This window comes from Prosopis cineraria, unplaced genomic scaffold (assembly GCF_029017545.1).
Source record: "Prosopis cineraria cultivar Desert tree isolate PC_DT_omini unplaced genomic scaffold, ASM2901754v1 PC6, whole genome shotgun sequence".
NCBI lineage: Eukaryota > Viridiplantae > Streptophyta > Magnoliopsida > Fabales > Fabaceae > Prosopis > Prosopis cineraria.
In genome coordinates, this window is record NW_026555337.1 from 4,987,335 (window position 1) to 5,001,433 (window position 14,099).

A 14,099-nucleotide genomic window follows, 5' to 3' on the forward strand; every position below is an offset into this window, starting at 1 on the left:
CGTAGCCACAGGCCATAATTGAAAAAAATCTTTCTTAGCAAATCCTAATTAGTAATTACCACATAATCATTAGATAAATAATAGGAATACTAATAATAAAGGAAGTTAAAATAAGTGATGGGAGATAAAGTTCTTCCATTTTCAAATGCCTGGAATGGGACAAAAGGTGTGATATGGGGCATGCTTCCCAATATCAACTAGTATTTCTGAAACACACATATATAACAATTGAAGTAATAAGAGAGTCAACATTGAAGCTAATTAATTGAAAACCCTACTTACCAAAAAACTAACTAATTCTGTCTATGCTTGCAGTCTTTTGGAATTCAAGAACACAGTTAATTCAGCTTGCTGGGGAAAGTCAATTCCCGAACCTTAATCCCTCTGAGCACTCTTTTTTTAAGGGTTCTAAGAAGGAATCATGCAAGGTGCGTTCTTGACTTCACCTCATTCTTCTATATACGCTCCCACCACCACCACCCTTTTCTTCTTCTCTTCTCTTCTCAACTGCAAGGCTCAACATAACACAGCAAATTACCACATAGACTCAGCAACGGTACGCCGAGTCAGTAATACACAACAAAGAAGAACAGCTTACCAGGCTTTTATTAATTAGCCTAGAGCAGTATAGCTGAAGATCAGGCAGCTTCACAAGATAAAGAAGCCTTAATTCTCTCAACAGTGCAGGCAATAAGGTTATTGACAGTAGCAACAGATCCGAGTGAGAGCTTAGCGGTGGGAACGGAATCGACCAAGATTTGAAAAGCAACGGTCAAGAGGGATCCACCATGGCCTGTTTCACCAATGCCACCTCCATGAGCTGTGGTACCATCGGGAAGGATAGCAAACCCAGAAGGAAGAAGTGCCACGTAGTCGGGATCCCCTCCATTCAGAACTACGTTCATGGCCACTACATCTACAGGAGCATATATGACGAAAGAGCCCGTTGAGTCCGTGCAGCTCTCTTGCAGTATCAACATGTTGCTCTGGCTCGAATTTGCACTCTACAAATATTACAGCAATTTGATTCATGTAAGGATTATTCCCTTGCAGAAAAATAATTTCTTTCTTTTATAAAAGGAGACGAGCTTACATTCACTCGAAGTAGCGACACACAGTTGCCTGTATCTCGTCCGTTAGCTATGTGTGCCATTTCTTGGACCTCCCCACCGTTGGAAAGAATATCCCACTGTCATGTCAATATGATATCCCTCAGAATTAATTTCAGTAAAGTCCATTGATTCGGAAATGGAACAGATCAATACAAGTAATGTAGCGAACGCAATTACCTCACTTCTGGAGTTCTCATCGCGGAGGAAATCAAAAACTCGCTTGGGAGGAACAGGAAGCCAAAAAGAGGTTGCAGCGCTGAGAACAATACCAGGAGGTCTTCCCGGGTCATCCACGCTCTTTCGGGTCATGACCCGTACATCATCCGCCCGGTTCCAGAGAGAGTCGTCCACGTGTGAGCAGTGGAAGCGCTAACTCCAGCACAGAAGCTTATCACCATTCTCTCGGCCAGCTTCAACATACTCCTCCTCCCATCTGGGCTTGTTATCACTAATCAGACAACGACAAAGATTATTTATATGTTATTGTCAACTCAAAACATTACACCAAGAATCTTAATACCTCCAACGTCACCGGTGGGAATGTTGGAAGCCATGGCACTAGCAAGCCTTTCGCACTGTCGATCTAAGGTCGCGATCCATCGTTTTGCGCCAAATGCGTGGCCTGAACTAACAAGCTGCTTGTATAGACTATGTACACCTCTATCATCCACTTCTACATGTTCAATCCACGTCACCTAAGGCACCAAAACAAACGAATGACAAAACAGCAAGCCCTTCAGAGAAGATCAGATCCCACACATGTCAGTGTATGTATATAAATCATTCCATACTGTGCGTACCTTAGAGTAGCCGTTGGGCATTTCTTGGATTAAGCAACCAGAAGGTCGTCTTCTGCATTTGACAGGAGCAGTGCTAAGATGGTCCAAAGAGACGTCCACTACTGCCCATGTACCGTCAGCGTGCTGCTTACAATACCTCACGAAATAACTCTCTCGAGTTGGCACTAGAGGTGAAGGCACTTGCAACTCTGCTGTCATCTGCAAAATGGTTTCCAACTTTTTCATATATCTTTACGTACGTATACGATGTTTGTTTTTGGCATTTAGTACCGTGCTTACCACTTGCAAGGCACCGTTGTAGTTCCCAGCCACCCCCGTTGATAGTACTTCCATAGTCATTGCTCTTGAGACTATACCAGAGAACACTGTCGACCATTGGTTCTGAACAAAATATTTGATAAGATCTTAGTGAATTATATATAAGCGAGACTTGAGTAATGTTAATTGAGTGATTGCTACTAAGTCATTTAATAGAAACATTCCATGTGTTTTAATACTTAAAAGAAACCCATGCCTATGGGGTTGTTACTGATTATTATATATCATTTTTATCATAGTTAGCTTGGAATTGACGATCAAGTACACACACCCAAAACAACTCATGGTAAAAATGCAAATCGCAGAAGCCATCGGAAAGCAAACAGAAATTAAAAGGCGTACCACATCCATGAGAATCTCGACAAGGCTGATGTGATTCATGATGACGAGTGCAGTTTCTCGTGAAGCTTCGCATTTCAAGCCACCGGGTTTAGGGCCAATTCCTCGAGGAAAGGACCTCATGTATTCGTCTTCATTGAGCACAGTCGTGGAGCCATCGAGGGTTGTCATCCAAAGGGGCTCACCCATCTGAGCCATTCTCACGAGTTCTTCCATAGCCGCAACGGCAAGCTCTATTATCATCGGCTTATCGGCTTCGGTGAGTCCACTTATCGACCTCAAAAGATCTCCGGCTCCTCCGTACATGTCCCCACCACCAATCCCTGCCTGTCCACCATAACTACCACCCACTCCGAGCTCTAAGGGACGTGGTGGAACTGAAGATGGAGGAAGTAGCGGATAGTTCACCACTGGCTTCCCCACGTACTTGGCAGCAATTGCTGAAATTCTATCAATCTGGTCATCAAGGCAACAAATTCAAGAACCCTTAGATATAACTACACACTCCCCATTGATTTTTTGTCAAGAGATTATTGTTCATAAATAATCTATTTCTTACCAAGTGGCTGGGCCTGGAAAATATATTTTTCAAATTGCTTTCAATAATCATTTGAAATTCGTGTAATATAGTAATATAGTCTCGCATCTATTTTCATATATTTCTTTCCTATGTTGGGCACCAATTAATTTAAGGTAAAATTTGGTGTTTGACAATGATGTCTGAATCAGCAAAAACAGGGAATTTTGAAGGAAAATAAAACGAGTAAATTTTTAATGATTGAACTGTGGAATTAACTTTTTTTGAGAAGATATATAGCCCAGCAGTTTCTAGACACAGAAAAATTTGAAGGCGAAGAAGTTCTACTATATTGGCAAGAAATTATTGCACCTCTTCTCTCAGGCGGGCATTTTCGAGTCTCAAATGATGCTCGTCGAAGGACATTTCTCCTATAGCGGTTGGTCCACCACAGTTAGGACAGGAGGCATTGCTAAGAGCTTCTCTGTACCTCATGTTATCTGCACGAAGCTTTTCATTTTCGGCTCTGAGATGTGAGTTCTCATGCCGCTCATGTTGGTTCTGCAAATCATCACATATCTTTGTGAGCAACTCGGTAAAGGAATGATATTTTGCACCGAATCAACATATAAAGTACCTTCATCTGTGTGCGCTTGTTTTGAAACCAGAACTTGACCTGCAGTGGCTCCAACCCTAATTCACGACTCAGCTCCTTCCTTTGCTTGTCATCGGGGTGAGGGCACTCCTTGAAGAAACTGCAAAAAAGTCAAATACGATATAAAAATTAGTATTGAAATCGAACCGATACTAGTCGTTTATTGGAGTTATAGCTTAATCTTACGCTTCCATTTCCTGGATCTGGTGCTGGGTGTGGCGGTGGTAGCGCTTCTTCTTGGGACGAGGGTCTTGGTCGTCGCCGGAGGCTCCATTTTCCTGGTTTTCGCTTCCGGACTTGGTGGCGGTGTCGAAGTCGTCGTCTCGGATTCGGGGGATGTCGCTCTCCGATGTGTTGGGAGCCATGTCCAGTACTGGGTGGAGCTGACCTTCCATCATGTTTGGCTGCTGGAACATTTCTAACAGATCTTTAAGATTCCCAAGGCTTATTGTTTTTCAATCTAACACAAACAATACGAGAAAATAGTTCACTCCAGACAAACAACCGAACGAGCAAAAATTTTAAATTACTTAACAAAAACAATTTTTTATTCTTTAAGAATTGGACAGACAAGATATGCAATTGACGAGATTATTAGTTGGGGAAACCCAATCATGGAAGTGGGTAGCTTCAAACAGCGAAAAGAAAAGGAGAATATATAGCGTGGTTTTCGAGAATCGAAAAGGATTTTCTTGGTACAGTTCGCTTCGTAGCGACCAAATTTCGGACTAACAAAACAGTGAGACTTGGGAGTTCTGATATTTTAATAATGGGGGAATTAATCCAGACGGACGCAGCGATCAAGTTAGCATCTTATTAAACAAAATTATCGAAAGGTGTAATGAATCAGTGAAGCACCGACCTGACCGAGAGAAAGGCCCGAGGATGATCCAAACCCACCACCAACGTTGTTGTTCCTTCCGATCATCGAGGGCATGTTTCTCGCCGGAATCATAATCCCGGCCGGCATATTTCTCACCCAGAAGCCCTAACCAGCTTGTTTCAGTTTTCCCACCACCGCTTGACTTCTGAGATCCTTATTTATGTTTCTGACAGTAAACGCTCTGGTCTCTGCAAGAAATTAAAAAAAAAAAAAACTGTGACTACGCAGTCCGAGAAGTGAAGGTGACCGCTAAAACGAAAACGGGTTGCGGTTACCTTGGCCAAAGAAATGCTATAATATAATAACACACAGAGCAAGAGAGAAAAGAAACGGAAATCTGCTTTAGGATTTTTTTGATTGAGTAATATATGTAGTCAACCCAAATCAGATTAGGACTGAATATATACATATATTCGCTCCAGGAAGATCTGGAAGAATCCAGTTAAGACTTTCTTCTCCTGGTATTTATCTTTCAGGCGCAGCAATCGTTCCTTTCTGCTTCTAGCCCTAACTTTCTGCTTCACTAAAAGAGCAGCCAGCTAAAAATGTCAGAATTACAATCACAAAAGAAAAGGAGAGAGGAAGAGAAAGGTGACGATCCTGGAAGTGGCTGGGAAGCTGATTCAAAGTTAGCATGTATGGGTTGAGCGAAGATATTTCACCTACCAGGGAGTGGTAGATAGAGGAGGAGGAGGAGGAGGAGGAGGAGGAGGAAGGAGGAAGTGAGAATGAGAGAGAGAGAGAGAGATGTGAGGAAGGAGGAGGAGTAATTGCAGAGCGTAATGAGAGGGTGCAAATGCATTTAATGGTGGGCGAAGGAGGTGTAATTGCTCTTGAGAGGGAGAGAGGGAGAGAGAGGAAGAGGCATAGTTTTGGCGGATCCAATATTTTTTCGCGACTATTCAGTTGATGGTGCAACGAATGACGGCTGCCAAACCAAACCTTACTAAGGTTTTTGCTTTGTTTTTTTTTTTTTTTTACCTGCGTTAAATTTTTTGGCTTTGGTCCGATCCCACACCAATGATACCATCAAAAATTCGCCTATTTTTTCCCCACAATCGTCCCGTAACTGAACTAAGTACCCTTGAGTATTCAATTCGGATATGCCTTACACTCTCTAGTAGTTCCTCCCTCTTTATATATAAGTATTTTTATAAGTTTATTTTATCTCTAAATATAAGAGATGACAATGATATTTTAAATAATTAGACAATTTTACCTTTATCTAAAAAATAGAATAGATCATTAATTGTATATTTCTCTATCACCATCATGATATAAATAAAATGAAATAGTGTAGCATTTAATAAGCTTCTCAACATTTTAATAGAGACAAAATGATAAAGATAAACATAATAATTATTGAAGTACCTTATAAATAAAATCAAAATAAATACTCTCTATCCTATAAATAGGATGAGAGGAGTACTCCTTTATTTTATTTATAAGAGAAACTATTCTTTTAATTTTTTATATAATTAAAATTATATTTTCAATAAGCATTTATTACAAACATTTTAAATTATCTCTCATAATTTTATCATTCATAATTATAAAAATAATTAATGAATGCTTAATTAACATGATTTATAAACGGTATTGTTGTTCAATTCTTTCATTTTTAAACAAAATTAATATAGTTAATTGATTTTTTTAAACTATGTAATACATTTTTTTTCCTGCAAATAAAAACAAAAGGAGTGCTTTTTTAGAATGGTTTCGTGAGCTAACAGGGAGAGAGAAAGCATCTCGAGATAAAATTATATTTTCAAACATCTTGTAAAACAAAAGTATAAAGGCGCCTTCTCATGAATGGTCCTGTTATAAATCAATTAATAGGATCGGAGTGATATGCAGTGATAATTTTTTTCTTTACAAAGGCACATATTGACATATGCGCGCACAGAAAAACTCGAGAGAATGAAGAAGTCTGTTTGCATGGTGGTTAAAAATTATATTTTAAATAGTGATAGGACTCCTGCCAAAACAGGTAAAAGAGTTTAAACGAAAATTACGAGATGAAGATATATCTTCCTTGCAGCTGATACGGAATCCAAATTATATTGGATATGGATTAGTAATTTCCGTGCGCTTTCCTGAAATGTATTGGATACTGTCACCATCCTAATATCTTTAATCTCTTCAAAGAGGATGGCATAGAATTTGTCACGCGTGAACAAGCATTCAATCATCAAATTATTGATATTATATACTCCCTCCATTTCAAATTGTATCGCACTTTTAAAAAAGTTTATTCATTTTAAAATATAAAATATTTTAACTAGATTAAGATTTATTAAATGTATCAATTTTTATATTATCTTTCTCTCTCTATAATTAATTTTATATCTTCTTCTTTTTAATATATTTAATAATAGACATTTTTAAAAGTTTATATTTTTATTGGAAAAGATAAAGTTGTTAAGTATATTTAATGAACTTTACTAACATGTAATATTTTATTTTAAAAGTGTCTTATAATTAAAATTGAAGGAGTATCACTTAATTATAACCCATGTTGCTATTATTAATGGTATCTCGATTAATTTGACGTTTTTTATTTTATTAAAACATCAATTGAATACTCTATACTCCTATCTAGTTTAATTACTATAGGGTCTCGTACATGGAAAACAAACTGGAATTGATTATCTTGTAAAAAATCTCTCCTATCTATCTGAAAAATTAGTAATGGTGAGTGGGGACGAACGTATATTTACTATCCTCAGTCCTGACGCTCCGTTTCAAATTTTGAAAACCATCCTTTTTTTTTTTTTGACGAGCTTGAATCCAACATAAATACATTAAGTGATATGACTGCATCACGGTGCACCTTTAAAATTATTGTTGGGGAGAACAACCCAGTTTCAAATTTTTCAATTGATAAGCAAATTGATTCGCACACCTTTATCATGGCACCAAAAATATTAGGAAGAATTATAATGAAATTCCATACAAATAAATTAATTATTTTAAAAGTTTATTAACAATTAAATAAATATTAATAAACTTTATAATAATTAATTTTTTATATGAGCCTGATGATTGTAATTCTCTCGAAATATTATAGCGTTTTGCATCAAGTTTTCATTTGACGTGTTAGTTATCGTTTTGATCGCTTTATTACAAGTTATGTCATCCCACGTTTATTAAATTAAAAAGTTACATCCTTCTCTCTCCTTCACTTTCTTCCTTATATCGTGGACAATTGAGTCAATTGTTATGATAAGAGATCGTATGACCTAGTAAGACCGTAAAACATTTTTACAAACATGTGGACGCAATTAAGCAGTACATACATTTAATTGTTTATTTATTTTTACAAACACTGTATATATAACACGTGTGACGTGTGTGTTTCACTTCATTCATCACATGCATGGAACTGTATGTATATATGACCCAATTAATTAAATTTCGTGTGTCTTTTTTTTCATTACATCATAGAAGACAACATTTTAAAAAAAAAAACCCCTTTATCAGACGTTTGATTCTCCATCGCCATCAGTTGGAAATTTGATGACTCGTCATACAATTAAATGAGACGACATTAAGTTTTCCTGGTTCCTTAATGTAAATATTATATTGCGTCTTGTGCAGTAATTAGATAGTGGTTGTGGCATACTTTCATTACAAATCCGAGCGAGAGAGCAAAGTCCTGCATATACAATATTACCTGTAATAATATGCATTAGAACGGAATATGTAGAAATTATGAAAATATATGAAATGAATGAAGACAAATTTTTTGGCCAAAAATGAAGCCAACTCAACATGTACAATTTTGTTCCTTAATAATTATGATACGGTATTTAATCACGAGTCTACCAGATACATGGTATCTCTGTCGATTATTTCTTTTTTAAAAAAAAATTATCCAAGACAACATTTATGGCTATATTTTTACACTTGTATCATTAATTATATCACAAAATTTACTTATGGAGTGAGAGGGATAATTGTAGAGAATAATATCTTTCATCTTTCTTTTTTTTAACCTTAACAACTATATATTATTTAACTGGTAAAAAAAACCCAACTATTATTTAATGAATTGAATTAGAACACATGATATTTACACATGCTACATAAGAACCCCGCATTAATAAATATAAGAGTAAAATTTAAAAAATAATTTAAAAATGCTAAATATCATATTTACAGAAATTTTTGGGTTAATTTACGATTTGTAGGAAGGGAATATGCGCCAGCCCATCGATTCTGAATATACGGAGGGCCTTGAATAGAAAGCATTAAATATAAATTCCAGAAAAAACATGACACCTGCCCGTGACGCACGGTGTGCATCTTTAATTTATGACCCTCTTCAACCTTATCAAAAATAAATATATTGATGCTCTATTAAAAGTAATAATAATAAATGTGTTGAAGGAAGTGAGTATGCAAATGCCACTTTTGTGCCAATTTATAAAATATTTTAATGAACATAAAATTTTATTAATAGTTTTTTTAATTTAACCTTTCATTGTATTTTTAATTATTATTTCTTTTATGAATAAAGTATTAAATGAATAATTTTTTAATTTTTTTAAAATAAAGTGTATATAATGAGTTTTACTAATATATATAATTTTATTTAAAATTTAAAAAATATTATATATTAGGAGGAAAGTAGTAATTGCAATCTTACGAACAGAGACCTTTTTTTTTTTTTCCTTTTTCAATCAATCTGTTTGAATGAGAAGACATGTTCATGGTTTTCATAAAACGAACGTCCTAATTATACCAAAAAAAAACGTGATCAAAACCTAGCTATCTGTCTATTTTTTTTAACTTAAGAAATTTTTTTGATTCCATTTATAAGCTGTCTTATTAAATTTTTATCACAAATCTTTTATTTATCCTTCATTAAATATTGAAAAGAAAGTAAGTTCTTAAAATATGTATATTTAGTAGGGGTAAAGTTAAAAAATTATTAAATTTTTAAACATAGCTAATAAACTTTAAAATTTTATTAATAATAAAATATATTTAAAAGTAACTTATAAACAAAATTAAAATATTATATTCTATTCATAAAAATTTTATATGTGCTCAGGTTTTTTTTTTTTACCTCATTTTATTTGAAAACTTAGTTATATGCAGGCCGTACCGGAGGGGGTGCTCATATTAGGAGCTGGGCGGGAATGAATGTCAAGAAATAAGAACTAGGTTGTTCTCCCTTCATCACAATTTATAAAATATTTTTTAAAAAATAACACATTGATAGAGTTTATTAAATATATTTTTAATTTTTTAAAATAAAAATATACAAATTTTAAAATATCTTTCATTTAATATTCAATTTACAAAAGAATATTAAAGAAAATTATAATGAAAGAGGATGATACTAAAAAATTATTATTATTAAAAATATTTTTTATTGGAGTATTTTATATTTTGAGATATTGAATATTCTTTCCGTTAAAAATATAAAGATTTTTTAATTAAATTTTATCTTCAATAAAGCTACTTACTTTTTAACTAACCCTTACTCTTATTAAACACCCTACAATAATATAAAAATTATTTTTAATCGGGATACTTTTAAAAAAATAATAATTATACCTCAAAACATTAAAAATACTTTACATTTTTAAACATCTCACTCCTCAAAAAAATACTTTATATTTTTAAATGGAGGGAGTATCTCTTAAAAATGTCTTGTAAGTTAATACGGAGTGACTAGTTTTTTCAAAAAGAATCATGCTATTTATATTTCTGTGCTGCAGTGGTTTAACTTTTATATTTTTTATTAAAATTAAGCAAATCAGAACCACCATGTCTTGATTCTATATTTCTATTCATTCGAATGTAGAGTTAATGAACATGGATTTATGGTTTGTGTGTTGTTGTGTGTGTGTGTGTGTGTTAAATGGATGGATATAAACGAGCCACGTCCGCAACACTGTGTGCATGTCAATGCCCCATCATTACTACGCTCATGTTTATCTTGCCCCTCTCCCCGCTTCAAATTTTCATCCCTATTCCCTCGTTGTAATCAAAACACTCTGGTTCGTGTTAAACTTGAACACAAAAAATCAGAGTTAATTTAATTTCTTCACCATAATTAAAAACACTAAAATACAAATTTATACTCCCTCTGATTTTATTTATAAATTAATTTTACATATTTCATTGAAATTGAGAAAACTATAAATCTGATAACTCTATCTTAATGATGATAACAATGTTATAGCAGTAAGTATAGTATATTACTTCTCTAAAAGAGTTGGGTACTTTTTTTATTTTCTAATATGATTGTGACGGTAAATATTTTCTAATACAATTTTTGAATTTTATTGCAATTCGCAGAAAATAAAGGTTTTGATTAGATATATATGTATTATATTGCACCTCTTTGAGGATTTCCCTCGTTGTAATCAAAACATCTGTCTCGTTGTTTAAACTTGAACACAAAAAATCAGAGTTAATTTAATTTCTTCACCATAATTAAAAACACATAAAAACAAATTTATACTCCGCTGATGTTATTCATAAATTATTTTTAACATATTTCATTGAAATTGAGAAAACTATAAATCGGATTAACTCTATCTTATTGATGATAGCAATGTTATAGCAGTAATATAGTATATTACTTCTCTAAATGAGTTGGGTACTTTATGTTTATTTTCTAATATGATTGTGACATTTTGTAAATACTTGGCTAATTTTGACATGAAAGCCACATAATTTTTGAATTTTATTGCAATTCGCCTAAAAAAAGGTTTTGAATTTTATTGCAATAAGATTTAAGATAACTATCAAATAAAGTGTTGTTTTTTTGTAGTAGTATAAAATTTAGTAAATTTTTACTTCTATTATTAATCAAGATAAAAAATTATTTTTTATCATTTTTTTCATATTTAATAAGGTATAAAAGTAAAAATAAATATAAACAATATGAAATACTCTGCAAATAGTAACGTGCTACCTATCCCAGTGACGAAATGTCGTGAACTTCTGGGTTCAATGATTCAATCCACATTTGGTGCTAAACACTTGGCGAGCACCTGAACAACTTGGACGGTCCTGTTTCTGAAGTTATATTTTTATATTTTATTTTATGTTTATTGCAAAAAATTATAAAATTTTAATAAATCTGAACAATATAAATTTAATTTAAATGGTAAATTTAATATTTATTTTTTATAATCTTTATAAATTGATCATTTAGATGCTTATAGACAAACTAAATTTAACATTAAATTTTTTATAATTTTTTATACATTTTTATTTTAGCAAATATAATATTAAAAAATATATATAACTATAATTTTCCAACTGGCACTTTACAAAAATTAAGAAAATGTTGCAATTTAAAAATTTTAAATTTAAATTTTCAGAGTACACCTGAATAATTAATTTATAAAATTATAAAAAAATATTTAATATTAAATTGAATATCTAATTAAATATGCATTATCCAGAGGGAGTAGGTTTATCATTATTTATATTTTTTTATTTGAATAAAAATAAAATAAATATGAAAATAAAACTATAAGTCAGGACCGTCCGAATTAAAAATCTGGATGATCTAATTTTTCATCATCTGAGGAACACCAGAACTGAACGTGGTTTAATCTCGCGCATATTTTCTTTGTTAATTTTCATGTGAATTTCATTAATTTTGTTAATTCATGAATACACGCACACGCTAATTAACATCCAAGTCACATTATATACGTACCATTTATATCCTAATATTGATAGTAAGGTTATATTTATATATACTATCTCCATTCAAAAATGTAATGCATGTTTGAGAAGTTAGATGTTTAAAAATGTGAGATATTTTTAGTATTTTAATATGTAATCATTGTCATTTTTTTTTTAAAAGTACACTTATTGATGTTGGCTTTATATTTATTATAGGATATTTAATATGGGTAAATATAAAAAGATAAAATTAGTTTAAAAGTAGTACTACTTTATTAAAGGTGAGATAATTAAAAATATTTTATATTTTTTAACAGAGGGGGAGTATATATATAGATATAATATATATATATATATATATATATAGATTTGAAGGTTGTGAACTTACTCCCTCCATCCCATTATTAGCGATTTTAGCATTTGGATTTTAGCATTTTTCATGAGAAAAAAAAATGAAAATCTTAAATTCATTGATCTTTGCCTTAAAATTAAAATCTTTTAGGAGTAAGAGAAAAAAATTATATAATAAATAGTTCATGTGTGTCTTGTAAAAAATAAAAAAAAAAATCCTCCAGGTATGACTCAACTGCATTAACAGTTAATTGGCATTAGGTGACTGATTTCGCTAGGGCATTAGCTGCCTGCTTTCCAAAGTCAAACGTTGCGTTTAATCTGGTCGAGGAGAGCTCCAAGGGATGGCGTGCATTATTTGTATGTACTGAAAACATTAGGTGTTAGATCTGTGGCCAAGATAAATTTTACTAAGGGTCGAAGGGTCGTTTCGTTTCTCAAAATGTCAACACGGTAGTACAGACTACAGAGTACAACCATCTATGTATAGCATATCAACTAATCCTATGTGATAATCTGTCCCCCTGCCCCGTAGTATCACTGTAGGTGAAGCTGAACTCGAAGTCAATATCAAATGTTAACGAAAAAATTCTGAACAAACATTTCATAACAAAATTTATTGCAAATCCACCACAAAATCCGTTGAAAATTTTTTGCCATGAATGTTGTGATGGAAATTTTGTGAATCCATCGCAAATTTATTGTAAAAGTTTACGCGCTTATTTGTTGCTCGAAGTCGAAACAGCTGATCAAGATAAAATGTAAAAAGTGACAAATCAAGTCTATCTGCTAACATATAAATGAATGTCTTATTTTGGGTGGAAAAATGTCAAACACACAGGTGCTTTTCCATGGAACATTGGATATTGAAAACCAAGCACGATACACTCCAAATGGGACCTTTATGAAATTAATGTGATTATTACATATTAACACCTCAAATAAGAAATGCCCAAGGCATTCGTCAACAGTGGGCCTTATGATTGAAACGCGACCATATGGTCGTCGTTTTGTGAAGAAGTTATCATTTATTACATAAGTGGCTCCAGTGCTGACACAAAGCTTGGACAGCTTTGGTGGTTGCTCCAGCGCCTGCCATTATTAGAATAGTAATAATAATATTATTGAGGGGATGTTGATAAATGTATGTCAAACTTATTTACATTATACTTAAGAACCATGTGTTTATATTACAGAGTAAATTCATAATCATTTGTGAGATGTTTTATTCATTACTCTCAGTGTTTTCAGAGAGATACTTTTTAGTTTTTACTGTCAATGAAGCATGCTTCTAATACTTACTAAAAAAAGAAAAAATGAATTATTTTATACTTATAGCTTTTACTCAATTATAATTAATCTCTAAAATTTTGATTCGATTATAACTCATTTTTTAAACGTTAATTCTTATAACTCAGTCCTTATTTTTTTAATAATAAAATAGTAGTCTCTATATGTTAAA

At 32.7% G+C, this 14,099-nt stretch overlaps 1 protein-coding gene across 1 annotated transcript; it reads right to left on the reverse strand.

Moving 5' to 3' along the window:
* Positions 1–115: 115 nt before the first annotated feature.
* LOC129314238 (homeobox-leucine zipper protein HDG2-like) lies at positions 116–5,385 on the reverse strand. The gene is given in 14 exon segments (XM_054957601.1): positions 116–507; positions 599–1,004; positions 1,094–1,189; positions 1,290–1,438; positions 1,441–1,560; positions 1,633–1,807; positions 1,913–2,110; positions 2,192–2,293; positions 2,573–3,025; positions 3,459–3,647; positions 3,724–3,841; positions 3,928–4,148; positions 4,604–4,812; positions 5,032–5,385. Coding segments are annotated over 12 exon segments (2,295 nt in total). The 5' UTR covers positions 4,712–4,812; positions 5,032–5,385; the 3' UTR covers positions 116–507; positions 599–638.
* Positions 5,386–14,099: the final 8,714 nt, after the last annotated feature.